Below are 25,325 nucleotides of genomic sequence, written 5' to 3'. Positions count from 1 at the left end.
AATTGAGTTATTTACATGTTTGTCTCCCTGGATAGATTTTTCTTAAATTCATTATTCTAACACCTCCAGAACTAATCAAAGTAACTGCTCAAAAGCTCCAATGAATGGAATAAGATAATTACAGTACTTTGAAAAAGTACATGTTAAAAAACCTTACTGAGTTTTAAAATGTTCTACTTTTTGGATTCACTACTGCACACACCCCCTGCCCAATCCCAAAAACGTCTTTTGAAGGTAAAGACATAAAATAATTTTTTTCTTTATTCAGTAACATAAGCATTAAATTTTATTGATTTCTATCATTCACTTTCATTTTACCCTGCATGTAAATTGTGAGGTTTAAAAGGGCACCTTGAAAAACTTCATATAATAAAGATTCATAAGCCAATAAATTTAGGAACTAAGCCATGATTTCTCTAACCAGACAGTGTATTAAGAGCTACTGATATAGTTTTTTGCAACATTATTATACAAGCCATACTTAGCTCTCTTGGAACTCATTTAAATTTCTGAACCTAAAAAAGGTGGCACTTAGAAAAAGCTAGTTTTGAAAATAGTTATTTCATTAGGCTAAAATAGTACTAGGTGGTCTGACATGAATATCATTCAGGACTTGGAATATATTAGCACTTTTAATCTTTCCACCTGCTCTAAGTATTCAAAATAATAACTAAAAAAAACAAAAATTAACTTTCTGATCTTGTTATTTTAAAAAAATAGAACATTTCATCACTGAATTTTCATGTTACTAGCAAATATCTATGAAAGGTTTATTTTTCCTTACTCTAATAATCTTTCTTATAGAGTAACTCTTACAGTGAAAGTTACTAAAGCTTTGTAGGTAGGACTTGAGGGAGAATTATTTCAGAGATACTTCTTACAATGTATTCCCTTTATATGAAAGGAAAATAACTCTAATTAAAAGTATTTGTTTTTTGTTTTATAACTAAACATAATAGCAATACTTTTTGACAGTCATAATATGAAGTATATGTAGGGATCATTTTACTTTACTACATGTAAAATGTATAATATAGAAAGTCAATATTCAAAATATGTCTATCTCAGAACTAAGAGGATATACAACTCATACGTTATTCTGTGTTGTTAATGACTATCAAGGCAGCTATTGAGATAAAACTGTGTGATATTGTGCTTTAAAAAATATTTGGTCTTTATCCACAGTTCTTGGTTCCTAGGTTCCAAAACCCTTGGAATTTCATAAGTGTTGAGAGTGATAAGTCTTTTTTGTTATCTTAATGAGGTGACTTTTGGAAAGCACCTAAGGATGGGGGCTGGTTGCCAGAAGAACTAACCCTGTGAGTAGAGGTTTAGAACTTTCAGCCTCAAGCTAAAAGGGATAAGGGGCCGGAGAGGAGTTCAGCTGCCAATGGCCAATGACTTCGTCAGTCCTGGCTATGGGATGAGACCTCCATAAAAACCCAGGAGCATAGCTCTGCTGGCTCTTTTTCAGGGCGTCTTCCCACTGGGGAAACAGAACACTTCCAGGCGCGACCATGCTGAGCCGCAAGCTCCACGAGGACAGGAGCACCCTCTTTCAGGACCTCACCCCATGTATTTTTTCATCTGGCTTTTGATTGGTATGCTTTAATATCCTTGGTAACAAATCAGTTATCTAGTGAGTAAACTGGTTTTCTTTAGTTCTGTGAGCCTTTCTAGCTAACTAATCGAACCCAAAGAGGGGGTCATGGGAACATCTGATTTATAACCAGTCAGTCAGAAGTACAGATAACAGCCTTGGCTTGCAACTGGCCCCTGTAGTAGAGTGCGGTGTTTTGGGACTGAGCCCTTCACCTGTGGGATCTGACTCTGTCCCTGGGAAGAGAACATCACAACTGAGTTGAATTCTCAGACACCCTGCTGGCATCGACGAATTGCTTGTTGGAAGCGGGTCTGTAAACCTTTTTGAAACTGTGATTCTCTCATTACTGAAAACTAACTGGTTGCTATTATAGATTCATGGTTTAATTATTCAAGGGTTATATTAAAATCTGCAGATATTTAATTTCACTGTCTAGAAACCTTAACATCCTTTACAACTATTTCCAAATATAAAATAGAAATGGTTCACTTACCTGTATGAGGAGTTCCAACATAGCCAACAATTCTAATCCCAAGACTCTGTCCATCTTTTTTAGTGAGTTCAACATTGTAAGTTTCATAAAGACTAGAATTGTCCTAAAAGAAAAATAATTTTAATTATACATAATGTTTAGTTACATAACTGTGTACATGGTAAATTTGCACATGGTTTGTCAAGTATTTTCTTAGCACCTATGGTAGGCAGAATTTTAAGATGGTCCCCACAACTTTTGATCCCTGGTGCTCTTCCTGTGTTTGTCATATAACATGGCAAAAAGGATATCCAGGTGAGCCTAATCTAATCAAGTACCTTCCAAAAGCAGAGTTTTCAACTGTTGGTGGCAAAAAGGGAAGTGAAAAAGATCTGAGTATAAGGACTGACTGGTGGTTTGAAGATGAAGTGGGACATGAAATAAGGAATAGAGGGGGCCTTAAGGAGCTGAAAGATATCCTTAGCTGAGAGGCTTCAGTCTTACAACTGCAAGGAACTGTATTGTGTCAAGGATCTAAATGAGTTTGGAAATAAATTGTCCCAAAGCATCCAGATTTAAAGCCCAGCCAGGCCACACCTTGATTTTGGCCTTGTAAGAATCTAAGAAAACAGCCAGGCCCAAGCCCACCCAGACTTCTGACCTACAGAACTGTGAACTAACAAAGGGTATTATTTCAAGCCACTAAGTTTGTGGTAATTTGTTACACAACAATAGAAAAAAAAAACTTTGGATTAATTTCTACCTGAAAGAACTAAACGTAAAGAAAAATTTAGAAACAAATGATAAGACTAATTATTATAAAATCACTCTAAGCAAAAAATATTGACCTAAAACTTATTTTCATTATTTGTCTTCTAATTTAAGATATTGCTATAAAAGAGTAAGGTATCTAAAACCACTATGCCTTGCTTTCAGTACAAAACAATAACAGTTGAAAGTAAACATTGATGGAATCTAATTCTCACTTATCACATAGCTACTCTGGTCCCTCACTACAAAGGTAATTGACTTTAGAGAAGACAACAAAAGGCCCTGCAAATGAAAGCTGGCTTTGCACCCCCTTCTCACCATAATCACCTCTCTTTTCTTTTCTCTTCCTCCTGGCCTCTCCTTTTAAAAAACCGTATCTGTTTCCTTTCACCTAATTATCTCTTGATTCAAAGCCTATGAGATAGTTGCAAAGAGCTTGGAATGAACCAGGAAGACCTGAATTCAAATCCCAGCTCTGCCATCTACTCTTTATATGACTTTTAACAAGTTATATGACTTTTAACAAGTTATTTGGACTTCAGTTTCCCAATCTTTGAATGGATGATAAGACCTATCTTTCAGAATTCTTGGAAGGAATTCAGTTGACCTGAACAATTCCAGGTGCTTGATAACAATTAATAATAATCATTATTATTATGTAACTACAATGATTATTAACTATAATAAATATTGTTATTAATGTCTATTCCCTTTGGCCAATTTGTTCCTATCAGTGACAACTCTCATACATGGATCAGTTTTTACAGTTTCTGCTCCACCATCTGGATGTCTCCTTACCAATCTAATGAAATAGAAATGGCAAGAATTATTATTCTCCAATTTACAGAAGAGTGAAGCTCAGAGAGGTTAAATGATTTAACCCTGAGAAACAACAGGAAATAAAATCAAACTTATCTAATGTCCCCAAATCAGGCTCTTCTGCTGCTTCACTGGCAGATGGATGCTGAGTCATTACTCACACCAATGTGGCATTTCAAACTGAAGGGGTTTCTAATCTTACGATGTATCACACCCAGTATTTGATTTAAGATAAGAAGAATAATTTGTGTACTCACAGAACTAGGGCTCTTGCTAGGCACAGCAGGCAGGACAACAGGTAAGGCTGTAGGGGTGGGAGGGGTTACAGATATTTCACCAATTGGGTTCCTTGCAACTAGCATCCTGACTGAATTTCCGCAGTTCCTCAGCACTTGTGCAACTTGCTCACTGGTCATTCCCTGCACATTTGTGCCACCAATCTTCAAGATGTGGTCTCCTGTCTGGAGTCTTCCATCCTTGAATCCAAGAAAAAACATTATTCTGAGAAATCGATGATATAACTTCAAGTTCTAGTTAACAACAATTCATCAGACTTTGAGTTGTGGCAAAATGGCTGCCAAAGAAGCCATATAAAATGCTGAGTAAAATAATATTTTAAATGATGGTTGAATTAGCAACAAAGAAAAGGAAGTCCTTGCCAAAAAAAGGGGGGTGGGAGTTTGGGGGCAGGGGAGGGTTCAAAAGGAGAAGACTAACCAGAATTTGCTTGAAGGTATCATCACTTCATGCCTAATGGCCTAGATCCAGGGTATTAGTAGCTACATATACAAGGAAGAGATCAGAAAGCCTTTGGCGTCAAGAAGGAAAGAAGTTCAGATCAGAAGCCTCCAGCTTAAAGCTAGAAACTGAAGGCCAACAACCTCAGTGGCACATTTGAGGAACAGCAAGATGTCAGTGTGGCTGAAAGAGAGTGAGCAAAGGGGACAGTAGAAAAGATGAGAGCATTAATGGGGTCAGCAGTTTAGACCATCTGCTCCAAGTGAGTAGAAAGGGAAGTCCCTGGAGTGTTCTGAGCAGAGTGATGTTACCTAACTTTCTGTTATACAATTTTATATTCTTTGAAGAAAGTAGTATTCAGTGACCCCTTCAGCAGAATGTAGGTATCACTTTAGGATCAATTTTGATTGCAGCTAATCTAATGACCTAAGACAGCCATATTCCCTCATATGAAGGTTGCCACAGTCAACATTGAACGCTAATATTCAAAACATGAGTACATTTTAATTAAAAGCAATATTCCGTTTTTAAATCTGTGACCAGGGTACACGAACAACAACTTGCAAAGACTTAGCAACACTGCATCGGCTGAAAATATTTTACCTGCCATTAGCAGAGAGGAGGGGGAGAGAGAAATGAATACTGCTCCGTGTGGGCCTCACCATGTTTCCTACGGAAAAGTGACTAGCTCTGTTGCTCTGAGAGCTGGCTAGATTTCCTGATGATAGGTTTGACCAATTCTGGACAGGTGCACATCAGGGGAAAAAAAAACACATCAGGGCCAATTTTGAATAAACAGACTTAAGAAGTAAAGCACAGGCTTTGGAGTCAAACAGTTGTGGGCTCAATACTGACCTTGTCATTTCCTAGTTATGTAGCCTTAGGCAATTTCTTAAGTTTCCATATCTATAAATTGGCAATAAGATTATGATTGTTTTAAGGACTGTATGAGAATAATGTATATTAGGCAGACAACAATGTCTGGCATAAACACTTGCTTCTCCATTATGACTGTGATGGGTACACCCCTACCCCCTCCTTGATGACCTGAAATAGTGACAATCCCTTCCAGTAAGGGTGAAAAATCAGGCTCAGGCTTTCCCAACAGTGTCTCAAAGGGATTAATTTGAGAAACTGTGCACATTATATTCTCCTTGTGAAAATTCATAATGCACATTAGGATATTAAGTGCCCTAAAATTCTTACAGTAAGGAAACCTATTTGATTTTCTTTAACTTGGTGCTTTCTAAATTTATTTGACCCTTTGTTTTTCACAATAACTATTCCTCTTTGCATCTTGAAAAATACTAGTCCAGCAACCAAATCTATTAAAATTGTGAAGGGGGAGTGGAGGATATGGGAAAAGATATAAAAATAATCCACCATTTCTCATCCCATTCCAGGTTACCAAAAATTTCAGAAAATACTCAAAGATTACTATTTGTTTTGTGCTACAGATGTATTTTAAGGACTCATAAAATAAATAAACTCAACCTTTTTGGTCTCAAAACCTCTGTATGCTCTTAAAAACTATTGAGGGTAGATAAATAGATTACAGAGGGGCACAGGGAACTTCTGTGGCTGATGGATACATTCATTATGTTGATTGCAATGACAGCCAGAACAATGATTAAATTTTATGTGTCACCTTGGCTACATTATGGTGCCTGGCTGTTTGGTCAAACACTAGCCTGGATGTTACGGTAAAAGTATTTTGTAAATGTGATTAACATCCACAACATATTAACATACACTAAGTGGGTCCCATCTAATCAACTGAAAATTTTAAGATCCAAAACTGGAGAAGAAATTCTGCCTTAAAACTATAACAAAAATCTTGCTAATGTCCCCTACATATTTCAAAGTTCAGATTGTAACATCAAATCATGCCTGAGTTGCTGGCCTCCCAGCCTAACTTACAGATATCAGACCTGCCAGTATACATATGTCAAAATTTATTCAATTGTATACTTATATATCAATTATATCTCAAAAATCACTCAGAAACACATAGAACTTTTTGATACCTCTGTTGATATCTACTGAATTAGAAAATAGTGCTGTGAAATTTTTAAAATATTTAATATATAAAATATATTTATGATATTGATGTGTATATTCTTTATTTTTTTAAAGAGCTATATAAAAAATAGTGAGAAGAGTGGTATTTTAAATTATTTTTGCAAATCTCTTTAATGTCTGGCTTTAAACAGCTGAATTTTCATATCTGCTTCAGCATTCAATATGTTGCCATATGTTGTTTTTGTTGAAGTATATTAAAAAATCTAGCTTCAATCAAATATATAGTTGGAAAATGGAAAAGTATTTTAATAGCCTTTTCTGCCCATTCTTCTTTGATAACACACCAGGACTTGACAAGTGGTGGTTTCTTAAAGAACAGTTTGCAATGTGGAATCAGAAGCTACATTCAACATACTTTCAGACATTTTCATTAAAATCTTTTGATCTATTACCTGTATATTATTTTGCCAAATCACACATTGGTCTTCAGAAAACTTTGATTCACAGAGCTATGAATATCTTCCAAATAGTGACATATTTCATTACATAATATCAAAAATATTAATATCACCAGCAATCTAATCAGAAGTCTTTAAAATACTGAAAAAATTCAAGCTCATATAAAGCACAATTTTCCAAAGTTCTAATTCTTACTCAAAAGTTCAAATTTTATCATCATTAACAAATGCCGTTATTTTCCTTGAAATAACAGGCTCACTTCATTCATTCGTCTTTAAGAAAATGTTTGCCAAATACCCAAGTCTGAATAATCATGCTCTTTCTGTCAGATATTCCTTCAAAAATAAAAATGCTGTTCCAGGGTGGTTCCCAGAGGCAGGAGATTGGGAACTACACAAAACCGGTGAAGGGGATCAAATAGTACAAATTTCCAGCTATACAATAAGTCATGGAAATAATGTATAACGTGGTGATTATAGTTAATAACATTGTACTGTATATTTTAAAGTTGCTGAGAGTAGATTTTAAAAGTTCTCATCACAAAAAAAAGAATTTAACTATGTGTGGTAATGGATAACTACACTCACTGTGGTGAACATTTCACAATATACACAAATATTGAATCATTATGTTGTACCTGAAACTATGTAATGTTGAATGTCAATTGTATTTCAAAATTTTTTGAATAAGAGCAAAAATTTGAAAATAATATAAATTAAAAAAATTAAAAGGCTGTTCAATATTTAAATAATGAATACTATGTCTTATAAATGTTTTTAACTCAAGACAACCATCATACTTCAGAATATGGCAGAAGGGCTATATGGTACATCCCATTTTGTCAAACAATATTAAAAACACATGCACTTAAAGGTCGAAAATTACTAAAATTAATAATTGCAACTTCACTTTAAGTGAAACTGCAATTCGTTTTCTTTTTTTCTTTTCTTTTCTTTTTTTTTTTTTTTGTTGCAAGCACACGGTGGAGAAGAATACAATGACTATTAGTACGGTCTGATGCCACTGCCCTGCTTCACACTAAGGCACCGGCAATTTCAGTCTGCCGCTGATTCTGCATCATCAGTGCAAACTTCAATGTGGTGGGAGAGCTAGTAACATCTTAGTATCATTATAAAAGCTGCTTGATCTTATTGACCCCCGGCAAGACACTCAGACAGGATAATACTAGGAATATTAGTAGTTTCACAATTTGTACAAGATGGAGCAATCTTGCTTGGAAATGAGGAACTGACAGACTTGCCTCAAAGCTGCATTTACACAGCAAGTTTATTTTTACTTATGTATGTTTATTAGAAAGGATAAATATGTATGTAACAGTGCATGAATCAGTGAAATTTACACATTTTGATTATGATGGACATTCTATATAACACAGGTTCATTATTATTAAGTGGCTTTATAACCAAATTTATAAACTAATTTCTAAAAAACTAAATGTAATATTTAATATTTTCTTCAATGCAAAACTAAGCAGAAACAGTTGATAAGTTTTTAAAAGGTTCACTTTAAGTTTAAACATGGCTAAGTAATAAAGTATAGTCATTTGACTGGTGAAGCCAAAATTTTTTAAATCAAATGAAATTTACCATATAAATTGAGACAACTGTTTATAATCACTGTACCTTCTGATTACAGCCCACATTATAAAATTATACTTGAAGCCATACAATTTAAGTTGTATAAAACCAAAATAAAAACAGAAAAGGTCAACTTACTCGATCTGCTAATCCTCCAGGAACTATAGTCCTCACAACCACACCACTTGATTTTCCTCCAACTATTCCAAAACCTAATCCAGAGCCATCATTAATGAGCTCAACATCTTCAATATGGCCCCAACGAACCTACACATTAACAGCAAGAACCAAAGTCTTAGTAAAGCACACAGATTTTTAGTTTCCCAATACAGTAATTGCTAAAGTAACATATATAAAACAAAGTAAACATTCATACAATTCAACTCTCTAGAGGCTAAGAGATATGTAAAGATGATCATAGGGTCCTTGACCTTAAGTATTTTATATCCCAGTAGAGAGATAAACTAAAACATAAATAATTAAAAAGCAACACAGAATATTGGATCAGAAGACAATGCAGCTTTAAGAGGACTGAAACATGTCTCACTCCCCAGTCCATGCCCAAGATCTAACACAGTGCCCAGCACATAGTAGGACCGGAGTGGGGGGGGTGGGTGAGGCACAGACAAGAAGTCATATCCGATCAAGAATTATGGAAAGCTTCAAGGTTAAGGTGTCATTTTAATTGCACTACAGAGGGAAAAAAGACATTCAAGCAAAAGGGAAATGTAAGAGCAAAACTGGATTTGGTAGCGATAGGTCTCATTTAGTAGACTCTTATAAGGAACAAGAAAGGTAGCCCCAAATGAATATATCAGCAATAGGATTATATAAACCAGACTAAGAGGCATGATAGTTGTTCTCTAACTAGCAGACTTCCATCAGAAATGTGCATTAAATTCACATAATCTAACTAGAAGAAAATTCTTCCTCTCAAGGTCCCCAGGGCATACTTACACTTAGTTTTTCTGTTGTAATAAAGTGGAAAGTTACTATGCAATGTTAAAATAACCAGGAATATTGGAAATATTTAATAAATTCATGTTTGAAACAGTATCTAGTATCTGGGAAGCAACATTTCCTAAAATATGCCTGAATTAATAGCAGCTTGTATTCATCAAGTCTATACTCTGCACCAGGCACTGTGCTTAGTTAGCTCTTCACTGCATTCTAATTTAATCCGCCCAACACCTCTGTGAGGTAGACCCTGTAATTAGTTCCAAGGAGCAGACGAAGAAACTGAGGTGTGGAGAGGTCAATAAATCTATCCAGTATGACACAGCCAGGAGGTGGAGAACTGGACTTGAACCCACTTTAGCCTGACCCAGAGCCCTCGTTCTTAACCACTATGCTAAGCAATTTCCCACTTTGTTCGTTCTGTTTATTACTTAAATTGTGCTGTTTAAGTATTACTGATTATAACAGGGAAAATATCTATATGTTAATTTGTGTTGTGACCTTGTACTGTACCCAGTCTATTTTTCTTTTGTCCCAATGAATGAAAATTAAATACATCAGCTAGCACTTAGTGTTATAAGAAAGTAAGATTTATTAGCTTTCACTCTGAATATGCAGGCCAAAATCTGTAAAATATTATTAAGCAAGTTTAAAGATTCCCAAAGGAGACATATGCTTTAATTCTTTTGAACTGTATTCATCCTTACAGGAAAAAAAAAGTAAAACTTCTACAACAGTGCAGTTATCAATAATCTAGTCATATCACCCAATATAATTTACAAAAATAATGTTTTTGAAATAACCAAATCCTAAGATACTCAATAACAAATCTCTAATAAAAACTCTCAGCTTAATTGATATCACCAAGGAACATAAGACTCTTTCGATCACGAAATTAATTATACACCCCCAATTTAATTATGCTCAATACTACAATTTATCCTCTATATTAAATAAGGAGAATCATTGGATATTGAAAACAAAACAAAAACCCTCCATGAAATATCTTGTCTACTATGCTAATGTTGCATTTGCAAAAATGATCATCTTTCTTAAACTATGACACGTCAAATGACACCCTCTAAATGTCTTAAAATCAATGGTATAATTCAAAATTAAGTATCTTTCCAAATTTGTAACTCACTGTTTCAGGAAGAACTATATCAGTCAGGCTGGTAGAAGTACTGCTTTTAGTGTGGATTGGTCCCCTGGCCACAACGAGACTCAAACATCCAGTGCTTTGTTGTAATAATGCAATCGCTTGCTGGTGGGAAATGTTCTGATCCAGAGGTGTATGATTAATAGCCAATATTTGGTCATTTTCCTTTAACCTTTGATCCCTTGGTAAAATAATAGAAAATTTTAAGTGATATAAAAGCTTCATTTAAAAATAATCTATTATTCAAGTTAAACAGGTTTTTTTTTTATGGTACTACTTCATTTAGTACATATATTCAAATTATTTAATTATGTAACAGAGCTTTTTAGAGTGCTTTTCATCAAAGCCTTTGTTAGCTTATTAACCAATTTAGTAATACATCTTGACACACAATGTACATTTTAAAAGCTATTTGGCTAGAAAAATAAGCAAAAACAATGTATAAGGCCCCATTGCAAAGGTTTTGCAAGTCTGGACACTGACCCCTTAATTGCATGAACCCTGTACTCATGAACCCCTTCCTCTCTGACTTCAACATACACCGATGGGGGTAACTAAATTCTCAAATTTGTCAATAAATCCCTTCTCTAGCAAATTCACCCTAGCCCTACTGTATGGTACTTCAACTTCACCAACATGTCAATAAGAAGGCAAACCCCCCTTGAAAATCCAGAGATTACTTCCCAATCTGTTTCTAAATCCTCCTCTCTCCTCTAAGCACCAATCTCCCAACTGCTAACCAATGTGAAAAGAACGATTTTTAAAACAAATTAGCAAAATCTCCTAAGGAAAAAAAAGGCATTATTATAGTCAATATTTACTGAACACTTATTATGAGCCAGGTACTGCGCTAAATAGTTTTACATGTATTATATCATCTGATCCTCACAATCACCTTTCAAATTACTTACATTTTACAGGCTAGAAATTGAAGACTAGAACAAGCTTAGCATCTTCTCTAAGTAGCCTGACTCTGAAGTGCACTCTTTAACTTAAGTTACAGTGCATCCTAAGACTATCTGAGGATTTACTCTGTCCTGGTTTACAGTATTTGCCTTTATTATCTCCCAGCCGCCACTCATCCTCCCCGGTTTCCCCATTATCCTGCAATGCTCCCTTATCCTTGCTTATCTCTCTTGCATCTACCCATCTCCTTCTTTCATTCCCAATGTCAACCCTGCAGTGGAGATCCTTATCTAATACCTAAAACCTAACTTGCAACATTCCTCAAGGTTTACTCTTCAAGGCTCTCCTGTGCTGGTATTTGCCAACTCGAAAGTACATGATAATTATCTATGTTTATTGACCAAAAAACGAGAGTCAAAGGAAAGAAAACAAACTCTTGTCATGATTGCTTCATAAAAGAATATTTTTAACCTTCAAAATATAACATCTCCTGGAGAAAAGATTTATCTCAAAACAGTATTCTAATTCACAAGTTTGAATTCTAAAAATTCCAATTTGTTAATTTGAATTCTGAATATTCCATTACATTGCCCTTATTTTTCTCAGGTCACACCAGATTCAGCAAAACGTTGTCAAGGAGCAGAATTTGACAACTTCTGACCTCTAGGACACAGGGTAAACTTGGTTGGTATTCAAAGGCCTTTGTATTTGGTCCCAAAGTACTCTTGCAACTTGGCTTCCTCCCTACATAAACCCCTCTTTTAAACTATTCTGATCTCTTTCCCTCTCAACTCTTGTGTGACTGGTTTCCTCCATCTCTAATGCCGCTCCACTCTGCTCAACCAGACTCAATCCACCCTCCACAATCCAGCTAAGGGTGTGTCTCTCCTTCCCTTTTCCTGTCCCCCTCCTCTTCCTCTCCCCATCCAACTTACTTTATTATTGGGGTATTCTGAACCACTCATTTATCACTCATTGAGTGTTCATTTATACTGCATATGCTGTCAACAGAATTCACTAAATCCTTCTTTATTAGATTTTAAGCTTCCTGAGGACTGAGGCTGACAGATTTTAGATTCTCCTTTGGAACTAGCAAGTTGGATATTTGCATTTTTGAGGCCAAAACTGTGAGTGGTTCTCACAATCGATCATGTACCATTAAAAATGTTGCTTACACATCCTTTTATTAATATTAGGAAAGGTTTATGTTATATTAAAAGAAAAGAATAAAATGTAAAATTGTAGATACTCTATGGCCTGTCTTTCTAATGCTTTTCCTAGTTGTCTCAGGGTGATCAAAGTCCAAGAGGTGTTTTTTTGGAGGGGGCTTGATTATTTTATTTTTATATTTTATATTTTTCTAACATATGTATGTATTACTTTCATAATGAGTTTCATAATTTTGAACAATATATTTTTAAAATTGAAAATATTGCTTGTGAACTTTTCCCTAATCCTAAAGAAATAGTTATTTTCAAATGTGACTATTATAGGATAATATCCAGGAATCACTTCCATTTTCCCATCTCTAATGGCCTCTTTCCTCTAACTTCTTCACATCTTATTCATTAAAGGAAATCTCTTACTTAATCTAGTCAACCCTAATGTAACTCTTTTGGCATAAACTGATCCCTAATTTACTCATATTCAGGTTTTCTTATTTCTGGAAATTGACCTATTTTAATCTACCTTTCCCGCTAATCAAGAGACTCTCATGACATTTCATTTCTTTCAGTTAGTTCTTTTCAAGGAATATAAATTCAAACTAAGATAAACAAGCTGCAGAGAGGTCTCCTGGGAAATATGATTCTGATGCATCCAAAACTTGAATAAAATTAGTTTTATCGCTACTATTATTTTTTCTTTAAAAAAATTTAAAAATTACAATTGACATTCAATATTATATTAGGATCAGGTATACGGCATGAAGTGACACCCCCCCTGCCCCCACCATAAGTCTAGTACTTACCTGGCACCATATGTAGTTATTACAACATTATTGACTATATTCCTCATGCTGTACTTTATATCCCAAGCCAGTATTATTCATAATTTAAATTCTCATTATATATATGTGTGTGTGTGTATATGTATATCCCCCTCGTCGGCAGCCGTCCGTCTCGAGAGACGATGGTGTAGCTTCTTAAAAGTCTATCTGCACCGCCGAGAATGGCTGTGCAGTCCGACTCGGGAGTGACACGGTATCTGTCTCCTCCCGTGTTGAATCGACATCTTGCGATGACGCTGGAGTGTCCTCTCCAGTGAAGCTGAAGCTACAGAGCCTGGGCAGGGTGATATGGAGGGTCTGCTGTTGCCCATGCAGCAGACCCCCCCTCTCTTCGCAGCTGAAGGGTCCAAGGGAAAGACGGAGTCAATACAGCTTGGCTTCAGGTGCGCCGCAGGAGTTGCCGGTGTTGACTACAACGTCAAACCGCCTTAGGGATTCCGGCTCCGGATTTTCTGTCGGGGTTTACTCCCTTAGCCTTTTCCCTGAAGAGGTATGCCGCAAGGCAGCGGAGGTTTTTTGGAGTCAGAGTTTTCCTTCTCTGATGTGCCCTGACTGGAAGATTGAACCAGCGACACTTAGCTCGCAGGCCGACGCTCAATCCACTGAGCCAAACCAGCCAGGGGCGTATATGTATATATATATGTGTATATGTATATATAATTGAATTCACACTTTTCATTCAAGGGGAGCTTAATTCTTGTCTCTCCATTACAACATTCAGAAATAATGGACTTCCATGACCTTAAGAGTCCATAGGTCTTAGGAAAGTTCCTTAAATAACATTCCATGTGGAAAGCCCTGAGCAGAGATGAAAAACTGATCATAAAGACAATTCAACATGATTTGTAAGGTCCAGTATGCCTGACCCCGACCTGTCTTTCAGCTCCTTTTCACATCATCTTGCACTAAGCTCCCACACAAGTACCAGCCACATCCCAAAGATAGGGATGTTCCATTTCTCCATAGTTCTACTTATCAAGAGTCTCTTCATTCCTTTCTCAACACATTCTGCTCTCTGAAGACCCCACAGTCTCCTCTCAAAATTCCCTTCAAGCACCACTGCCTCTGGGAAGCCACCTGACTCCTTAGCCTTGGTCAAGGCTCTTTCCATGCACAAATATCAAACTCCTCTTTTTTTAAGTGCTCACCCCAACTCGTAATTACAGACCTTTTAGGAGAGAGTAACTGACACATAAGGATTGACTACAAAACAGTTATAATGCATTGAAAATACACTAAAAACTACTGAACTGTACACTTCAAAATAGTAACATTTGTTAGGTAAATTATATTCCAGTAACAGTTTTTAATTCAAAAAATTTTTTAATTACAGTTGGTATTTAATATGATATTAGTTTCAGGTATACAGCATAGTTATTAAGACATTTATGTAACTTACGAAGTGGCCCCCTTGATAAGTCTAATACACATCTGGCACCACACACAGTTATTACAGTATTATTGACTATATTCCCTGGGCTGTACTTTGCATCCCTGTGACTATTTTGTAACTGCCCATCTGTACTTCTCAATCCCTTCACCTTGTTCACCCAGTCCACCAAATCCCCTTCCATCTGGCAACCATCAGTGTGTCCAATAATAATTTTTAAACTTTAAAAAAAATTTTATTTATTGATTTTAAAGAAAGAGAGGAAAGAAGATAGGACAGGATCAATTTGTTGTTCCACTTATTTATGCATTAATTGTATATATGTTCCTTATACGTGCCCAACAAGAGATCGAACCCACAACCTTAGCATATTGGGACAGTGCTCCAACCAACTAAGCTATGCGGGCAATAATAATATTTTAAGTTTAAAAAAAAATGTTTTTTTAAGTTGGGCCAATCAAATTAAATAAGCTTTTTGTCAAGGGACTTCATAGCCTCAAGTGAGCTAATGTTAAGTGACCCTAAGTCCAGGTTTAACCTGGACTGTCCGGATTTTCCAGAATAGTCCTAGTTTATACCTGCTGTGTCAATGTCATTATTAATAGCACACCCTCTCACTACCCAAACTACTACCCCAACTTGTATAAAAAATTACATGATTACCCTAACTATACATACCCAAGTACCATGGACATGATAGAATTTCTCAAAGATATATGACCACTGCTATGGTTCCTCAGACTACACTTAAGGAAATGCTGCATTAGATGACAGAACACAAAGTCATGGAAATCCATTATTTCCAAGAGACTAGAATTGGCCCCCCATGAATAGAGAATGTGAATTCAAAACCATTATTATTAACTGAAAATATTTCTATAATAGTACTGCTATTGTTGCTATCATTCTAACAGGTGGTAGTAATGTAATGAATAAAGTCCTCGTTAACTGAATAATAAACTAAAAATCTGAAATCAAATAATGACAGAATATAAGGCTTGCACATACCCCTTTAAAAAATAATATAAAGGCACAAGTATAATAGGGGAAAATCACATAGATGTAAGGGGATTTTTAACTGATGATAAGTAAAATAATAGCATGATATGACCACCCAAAACGTGAAGTTTAATAAACAATATAGTATGCAGAATACAAATATGAATATTCCCATCTTACTGATAAGACCTTAGCTAAACTATCATGTCAATTATGAGAGAGTCTGGTGGAGTAGAAAGAATTCTAGCTTTGTAGTCAGACAGGCTTGGAATCACATCATGGTTCCAGCATTAACAGCTTTGTGACTACTGGCAAACCACTGAACCTCTCCGAAACTCAGCTTTCTCATCTGTAACACAGAGGAATATGGCAGTAGCTAGACGGCTGCCACGAGTATATGTGGGAATATCTGCAGAAGACCTGACAAATGGAAGTGGGAAAGTTAAGTGTTCGCTGCCATTGTTACTACTTTTACTACTAGTTTCTTATTCTCCTTATAATAGTATTCTCAGAATTGTCAAAACACAAAATGAACATTTTCCTCACCTGTCTGCTATACTCCCTGGCTGTACTTCCTTCACGAAGATAGCAACTTCTCCCAGATTTTGACTTCTAAGGGCCACCACACTGAATCCAAGGCCTCCGGTTGAAGGCCGTTCTATATCTATATATTCAATTTGCCGGCCCTGAAAAAGGAGAATTTTTTAAAAAGTCAATGAAGTACAACAATTTAATGAAGAACTAAACTTGCCATACTGTGAAGAGTGCAAAAACAGCTTCTCCTAAGTCATATGTATAAAACCAAATAAACTCATCATTTCAGTAATAAATTACTTTTGAAAATCTCTCTCTTGATGATTTTGAGTAGAACATAAGAGGGAATGTGCAGATTCCACAACCTCAGGGAACAGAAGAGGTGCTTTCACACGTCATTCACATCATGACCTGAGTTCCAAGCTGGATTCCCACAGTACATTCTAAATTACTTTTTATACTGAATTTCTCTAAATTCCCTTGATGTAAAACGTTTTTATTTTTTGTATTCTTTCCCATTACCATTTAGTCCACTAGCTGCCACCTGCTCTCCATCTATGAGTTTGTCTCTGTTTGATGCAAAATGTTTTTAAATGAGGAAAGCAAATTAGATATATCTAACATATGCTAGTATTTAGCTTAAGTCAGAACCAGATGCATTATTTATTTTTAATTCTATTGTGTTAAGTTAATATTCTATTTTAATAGTTTAATTCAAAAGATTATGGGAAAGGCCACCATTCAAATGTGTTATACCAGTGACAAACAAGTATTTTATTGCTTTTGTTAACAACTGCATTCATATGATGAAAACTTCATGAATGTTATCAATCAACTTATAAAAGCATCACACAGAAATAATTATTAGTCAAATTAAAGAGATAAAGCCATAGTCAAAAAAGGAGTTAGGTACAGAACCTTATTTACTATCACACCTTAAACAAATCCTTTTTAACTTTCAAACTCAATTTTCATTTTTTAAGACACATATCAGAAGGTGAGGTGAAAAATGAAAAACATGTCCTAAACTATTATTTAATTTTTAATAGGTATTAGGAATAAAACTAGATTATTCTTTAAAATGTTTCTCTAGACTTTCCTAATTGTGTTAGTTCTACCTCCCATTAATTCTGTTTTGATATGAAATTAAATAGTTTCAAAAGAGTTTCATCACCTGTGTACATATTAATTTTCCTCATATGATCAAAACCAGAAAAATCTCTTTTCTTACAAGGGTAGAGATGTGTCAAATCGAAATAATTATCTAAAATCTCTCCTTACCACAATGGATATTTCCTTATATATAGTTAAGCTAATGAATTTTCAACAGATTAGAAAATATTATCAATTCCTCCTAATAATATAAAAACACATGCAAACAAAACACATAACACATTTTAAGACAAAAACAATGAGTGTAGTTTTTTAAATCTTTAACAGGAGAAATAAGCATAATATTCCCATGACAAGATATAACTTTACCTGAGCCATCTGTTGAATGATTGAATTAAAGTCTTCATTTCCTGACTTAGGGGTCCAAGGTAGTAACCCTGATACAGTCAAGCTACTAGAGGACCGCTGGGCATTCCCATTAGTAATGGCAGCATCCGTGAACACTAATAAACCTTTCCTAGAAAAATCAAAGTTGGCTGAACAATCTGGAGGTATATGACTGAGCTGTTGGAGAGAAAAACAAAAGAGAATCAACAGAAACCTGGAAAAGACAAATTATTCTACTTATTAAATATTATATCTTATGTATCATGTAATTTTCGTGTTAAATATACACATGTGAAAGAAAAAAGGTATACATCCATGAATCTGTGTGTTTATAAGGCTATAAATTTTCTTCAGTATTACACAAATGTTTAACAGCTGAAAATGTGTTCTCATTTCCTGCTTTCCATCATTACCTCAAGTTAGCAGCATTTACCACAGTTCATTACATTGCACATACACAGATACATATAAATAGGCATGTAAGATACTGAGTCCTTTTGCATTTATCTGTATATTCCCATGTGGTGAGCCACAAAAATGTGCAGGTACTATGTAATAAAAATAACAATATGGTATTTATTGAGTGCTTGCTATGAGCAAAATAGTACACCAAAACACTTCCATATTACCTCAGCCTCATTTAATCCTTACAACTGCCCTATGAGATATTACTCCATTTTGTGAACTTGAAAACTGAAGCACACAGGGGTTAAGTAACTCGTCCAAAATCAGTAGCAAATGAGTTGCAGAGCCACTCAAACACTGATGCCAAAAAGCAGAGAATTCTGTACTTAGGTTTTTTTTAAAAATATCATTGACTGAGACCTGGCTGGTGTGGCTCAGTGGATTGAGTGCTGGCATAATCAATAAAATATATAATTTAAAATAATAAAAATTAATAAATAAATAAATTTTAAAAAATAAAATGTATTTTAAGGTAAATACTACTTTATAATTTTGAAGAAACTGTTGCAAATTCTCAAAGCACCTGACCTTTACTAATTTAAAAAAGTACAAAAACCATGTACCTAAGCCAAGCAAATAATTTATTATCAACATTTTTAAACTATCCATGCCATCATACCCACAGGTTATAAGTCCCAATACAATCTCTTTGGTGAATTAAGAGTATTTAGAAACAGTCTGTCTTTGTCTTTACCTCCTTCTATCTTTCTTTGATGGATTCAATATATGAACATGTGAAACCATGATGGGTAACTTACTTGTCCCTTGAGTTGCTTGATGGACTGCTGGAGTGTGAGTATCTGGTTGAAGAGAGGACTCTTTAGTGTCTCATAAAACATAGACAGCTTCTCATTCTGCGACGTGTCACCCTTCTCCTGCAATTTCACCTTCAGGCGATCAAGAACTTGCAGGACCTGCATTTTATCTTATTTGAAGAAGGATAATCAAAGTACAAGTTAGATCCCATCTTATATTCTGTTTCTGAATCATTAATTTAGTGGCTGAAATATATATTAGTATACCTGTCGCAGGATTTTCAGGCATTTTGAATTACTGTCTTCAATCACTTCAAAGAAACCTAAGAAAAAAATTTAAATACAAAAGATGATTTTCCATTAGTGTATACATGTCTATAGTCCTGTATAAAAGTTAAAGAAAACCTCAAGAACATTCTTGATCAAAACACTTCACTCAGGAAATTAAAATTAAAACCACGATGAGGTGCCACTATACATTACTATGATGACTTAAGTGGAAAGCAAAACAACAGAAAATACTAAGTGTTGCCAAAGATGTAGAGCAACTGGAACTCTCAGATGTTACTAGTAGGAAAGTAAAATGGCATACTTTTGTTTGGAAGTTTCTTATAAAGTTAAATGTACGCTTAACATATGATCCAGCACTTCCACTCCTAAATACGTACCCAAGAGAAATGAAAATATATGTCCACAGAAGATCTGATTATGAAAGTTCATAACATTATTATTTATAAGAGCCCCAAACTAGAAAACCCCAAACGTCTAATAACAGATAAAATGGTTAAACAAGTTATATGGTATGTAAATATAATATAATACTCAGACGTAAAAAGGAAAAAAATACTGATACATATAACATGCGTGTGTCTCAAAAATGGAATGTTGAGGGAAAGAAACCAGACAAAAAGAATATAAATGGTGTAATTTTATTCATATCAAGTTCAATTTATAATTTTAGATTAGTTTGCCTGGGCAGGTGGAAAGGAGTTGACTGGGAAGAAATTTGAGGAAAGTTTTTGGGGTGATATAAGTGTTTTATGTTTTGCATGTGGTACTGGTTACACAGATGTTTGCGTTTTTCAAAATTATTGAACTGTACATTTTAAGTTGATCCATTTTATTTTATGTGAATTATACTTTCAGAAAGTTGATTTTTAAAAGAGGATTCTGGGCTGGAAAAGAACATCCAAATTAAGGGATCAAGATTTTAGAAATTTGAAAAAAAAATCTCCAAGATGCACAAATGACCCTAGTCTCTTACTAGTCATCTGAGAGAGTCCCCAAAAGGTAACAATTCAATATGGTGTTTTCTGTGGACAACGTTTGTTAAATCCAGTGATTAGCAGAAGCTCGCCTAAAGTAACATAATCAAAATTCAAAAAGCCAGCAAACCCTTTGCTATGACTAAAACGGCCCTTTCACAGTGGTCATTTTGACTAGTGGTACACTATTGTAATGAGCCACCAAAGAAATATGAGTATTATACAGTCAAAATTTTCTTACATCAGTACCCTTTGCTGAATGAGATTTTTATCTTCTAATTCAAGGCTGTTAAGTAAAAAAGCATATTAAAAACCAGTAAAAAACAGCAGTGAAATTGATAAAAGGCCTATGTATTCCATCCAAATGTTCACTGGATTCAACGAAAACTACCAAAAGAACTGCTAAATAGAGCATCACAGAAACACTTCTAATATGCTCAGCACGTCACGCGTGCAACCCTTACAACTACCCATCGACAGATGACTGAATGAGGGACTGTCCTTTTCTATAGCAGCATACAGCCCAAAAGGATGGACAACACCAGCTTTGTGGTCATTAATACATCAACCTTTCTAAATCAAAGAATGTGAGCCAAAACTATGAGATGCTGTCAGATTGGCATTTTTTAAAAACTAATGATAGCCTGTACTCTAGATGTCATGGAAAAACAGGTGGGAATATAAATTTACATAACTTTTTAGAAGCACAACATAGCAATATCTACCAATATATTAAATTTATATTTTTTTACCCAGAGTATCTACTTCTTTATGTCTTTCCTATAGAAATACTTGCAAAAGGACACACAGATGTGTGAACAAGGATATTTACTGCATTGTTTTTAAAAACAAAACTCCTGGAAAAATGGAACTATCCAAAGCAATCAGTCATTAAAATAAAATAATCAAGTAGGTCTGAATGTATTGAAATGGGAACGGGACTGAAATGGTTAACAGAAAGCTAGTGACTCACTCACTCCTCCAGCTGAGGATTCCCAGCTAGATACCAGACCTCCAAGCAAACACGCTAAAGGTTTTTAATAAATAAAAGAGTCCCTCATTTTAAAAATGTCAGGAAATACCTGATCTGTCTTAATTGCTTTTTGTAAATAATCTGAGAATGTATGGACTTCTAAGGCATGCCTGGCTGTAAGATGAGAGATAATCATACGGATTTTTTTCTATTTGTATAACTAATGGAATATAAAACTTTCCCAACCAGAAAAGGCTTTGTTATTATTCATAACTTGTCTCATAACAGCCCCCCACCCCCGAAAATGTCCTAAGGTTGAATTTTACTCCCGTAAACAAATTGAAAATCACAGTAAAAGTTTGTCAGAAATACATTTATAAATGACTTCACCTTTATCTATATGTAACTAGGTATTGTGGATGAAAAAGGGGCCACACACTAAATCTGACAAGTTCAGGGGAAGTCTACATGGAGGTCTTACAAACTCAGAGACCAAAAGTAACCACACAGGATGGTCTGAAATTAAAACTTTGAGTCATGGCAGGCAGTCATGTCCTAGGCTGGCATCCTCCCTTGACAAAGGTCAATCTTTACTTTAACTGAGGCTATTTTTATTTCGCATCTATGATAACCTACCTTTGGAATGTCCGGGTAATTTCCTTTTATCTGGACCCTTAATTGCACCACAGCAGAGACCACAAAACCCCTGGTTGTTATTGTTATCATGTTAATTGTTCACTGCTAACTATCCTATACCCACAAATGTAAAATAAGTATGTGCCTATTTGTTTTACTTTTTATCTTATCCTGGAGATTTTCCCACTCTGCTTTCTCCAGCCTCTCCACTCTATCTCCAATAAATTTCTTGTAACCCCTTATGCTTCCTCCTTTGATCTTAATGTATAAAATAAGGTGCAAAACCACCATTCTCTGGAGCATTTTCTCACTCTACTGAGATTTTGCTTCCTGCCAATTGTTGTCAGTTTGGCTCAAATAAACTCATAAAAATTCTCTACAGGTTTAAATGTTTTTACTTTCTTACCTTTGACAGTTTTATGTTGATGATATAGCCTAATGTGGAAGAAAGTGACATTCTTTGGAAGCTGTGCCTACTGGCTGGGGACTTCTCTAGAAGGAATGTCTGTGTCTGGCTCCTGTGCAAACCTCCCACCTATAATCTCTGAATCATGAGTAAGGTTTGGTGCTGGTTAAGATCTCTCATTCACATGAGTATGCTTTGACAATTCAAAGGGACATTATTTGTTAACACAAAGGGACATTATTTAATACATTAATATGCACAACTGAATAGGGAAAAGAGCAAGTTTTAAGATGTATGCATTACTTTCTCCTTTTCATAAAAAAAACACATATATGTGTGTGTAGGTTTTTACACTTACAAACATAGTCAATTTAATAATAGTGATTACTTCTAGAAAGCAGAGTGAGGATGGGAAGATAAAAATTAGACTTTTCCTTTAAAGACTTTAGTGCTATTTGAACTTTATTTTAAAAGCATGTATTGATTTTATAGCTTCAAAAATAAAAGGGACAAAAACATAATGGCCAAGATGGCCTATTGAGATAGGAAGACAGATTCACAGCAAGATAATAACAACACAACAGGATAATTACATTGTAAGGGATATCTCTATAATAGCAGAGTTGTGTACAAGGTCTGTCCAGAAAAAGCCTAGCCATTGTTAGTATAACGGAAACAATTTGCACCACATCAGTGTAACCTGGCAGCCAAGGAGAGTGGACTGGAATGCACATGTGTGAATAATAAGACTTCACTGTACTAGTCAGTGGGGGCGGTAGACACCATTGAATACGTGTACTGTGTGGCCGTCACATTCAAAGTGACTGAGCAAGTAGAGCAACAAATATGCATCAAATTTTGCATTAAGTGTGAACATTCTTCTACAGAGACTATTAAGATGATTCAGAAGGTCGCAGCTATGGGCAACTGGTGATTCACAGCTCTATCACAACAATACGTCTGCTCATGCATCATGTCAGGTGAAGTTTTTTGTGAAACATCAAATGACCCAGGTGACTCAGCCCCACTACAGCCCAGATTTGGCGCCCTGTGACTTCTGACTTTTCCCAAAACTAAAATTACCTTTGAAAGGGAAAAGATTTTGACCAGTCTTTTCCTGCCTTTGGACCTGACCTGAAGCATCGGCTCTTTTTGGGCTTGACTTCTGCTGGATTTTGGACTGGAACCTACATCTAAGCATCCAGCTATCTGACTTCAGATCTTGGGACTTCTCAACTTTCCTAATTGTAAATGGGCATTACAGGCAGAAGATGGCAGAGGAGTAGGTAGTAGTGTTGTCTGCTTGCTCCCATCGCGGAAGGACTTGGAGTACAAACACGGAGAGGAGTGAGTGCGGGTTTCAGATAGCGCGAACAGGGACAGGAGTGTAGAGTGGTGTGAAAGAGGGCAGAAAGCTTGGCCCACGCTCTCCAAGCAGAGTTGCCGGGCCTCCCAGCCCAGCGCCTCTGGTGCACCTCACCTGAAAGGGGCAGCTGCTGACCAGAACATTAGCTGGGATCTGCATGGAAACTTCCCCCTGCCATAGACACCCCGACCAGCAAAGTCCCAGAGGGAGTCAGCAAGAAGGTTTGGTTGAAATAGCAGGAGGCGTGGGAAGACAGTGAACAGCCTGGACTGTGAGAAACTGTATGAACTGAGTGTAGGTGGGGACTTCCTTGGCTGGCAACCCTGGGCTGGCAACCCTGCACCCCAAGCACTTGCGCCAAGGCTCCACCAAACAAAAAAGCAGAACCGAGCCAGGGAGAGGGGTCCATATGGGAAAGCTGTGGCAGAACCACAGACTTGGAGAAACCCCAGGCAGGCAAGTGGCACACGCAAGCGTACAAGCAGGGACGCAGGCTGGTGCTGTAGCATGGAGGCAACACAGAAACTTTTTTGGAGGAGGAACAGAGACAGGACCCAAGGCTGGGCAGGGACTATTGACATGCATACTGCCTTGCTAGCAGAACAGCGTTGCTAGACAAGCCTGAGGAGGGCTAGAGGGTGCTGCAGGACCAGGGGGGAGGGGACTCAGCTAAGTGCGGCTCACAGCAGAGCAGCAGCAGGCCCACGAGTGAGGGAATAGCATCCTCAGAATCCAGCTAGATCTCCTCACAGCCAGCCAGCCAGAAAAGAAGATTTGAAACCCATGGAATTTTGACCAGGGGCAAATTCAGAAAAAGAAGACAGCGCTCAAAGGTCGTACTGGGGAAAAACTCTTTCTTTAATCTGTTTCCTACTTTCTCTCCCTCCTATTCTTCTTCTTTAATTTTTGTTTGTTTGTTTTGTTTATCCTCCCTCTTCAACTAAATATATAGCATTTAACTGCTATATAAACCAAATACTATACATTTCCACTTTCTCACTTCATTCTGCATTCTTCTCTTCCTTTTTCAACATACAATGTAAATATTACTGTTTCATGTAGCCTTGACCCTACTTGCTACTATTATTATTCTACCATTTTCCCTCTCAAAAATCATCTTTCTTTCATTTAAAACAACTCTTATCTGTTTTTCCTATAGTATAATAGTCTTAACCTCTTTACATCTGTATTAATACTAGCTCATTTGCTGCTGATAGTGTGATTGCGGGTGGGGGGTATTTTGGAGGGTGTGGGTTTCTTGCTTGGGTTGTGTGTTTATGTTTTAACAGCATCTCCACAAAAGAACTCAAGACAAGGTGGGCAGAGTGACTCTCAATCAACTAGCCAGAGGGAAGCATCCACAAAGAGTAACTGAAATACAACCAGACAGCTTAAACAAATGACGTAAAGGGCATCCCAAGAGCATCAAGCTCAGGATACCAAAGAGACTGCAGCACTGAATCCCCCAGGTCTCCTATACCGAATCTCATACCATGAAGGCAGGAAATCAAAGCAGACAAATCT

General features: G+C 36.1%; 1 protein-coding gene across 1 annotated transcript in view; it reads right to left on the bottom strand.

Annotated features, from left to right (window-relative positions):
• PATJ (PATJ crumbs cell polarity complex component) overlaps positions 1-25,325 on the bottom strand; it is a 319,938-nt gene that overhangs the window by 281,391 nt on the left and 13,222 nt on the right. Inside the window, exons 2-9 of the mRNA XM_090269550.1 lie at positions 19,423-19,478; positions 19,159-19,325; positions 17,918-18,112; positions 16,448-16,587; positions 10,584-10,779; positions 8,621-8,749; positions 3,923-4,141; positions 2,097-2,199 (exon numbers count right to left, since the gene is read on the bottom strand). Of these exons, the coding sequence (XP_090125676.1) occupies positions 2,097-2,199; positions 3,923-4,141; positions 8,621-8,749; positions 10,584-10,779; positions 16,448-16,587; positions 17,918-18,112; positions 19,159-19,325; positions 19,423-19,444 (1,171 nt within the window). The 5' untranslated portion in view covers positions 19,445-19,478. The remainder of the gene's footprint in view (positions 1-2,096; positions 2,200-3,922; positions 4,142-8,620; positions 8,750-10,583; positions 10,780-16,447; positions 16,588-17,917; positions 18,113-19,158; positions 19,326-19,422; positions 19,479-25,325) is intronic.

This window comes from Furipterus horrens, unplaced genomic scaffold, assembly GCF_987537825.1.
Source record: "Furipterus horrens unplaced genomic scaffold, mFurHor1.1.pri manual_scaffold_3, whole genome shotgun sequence".
NCBI classification, from domain to species: Eukaryota; Metazoa; Chordata; class Mammalia; order Chiroptera; family Furipteridae; genus Furipterus; species Furipterus horrens.
This window is presented reverse-complemented; position numbering and strand designations above follow the sequence as displayed.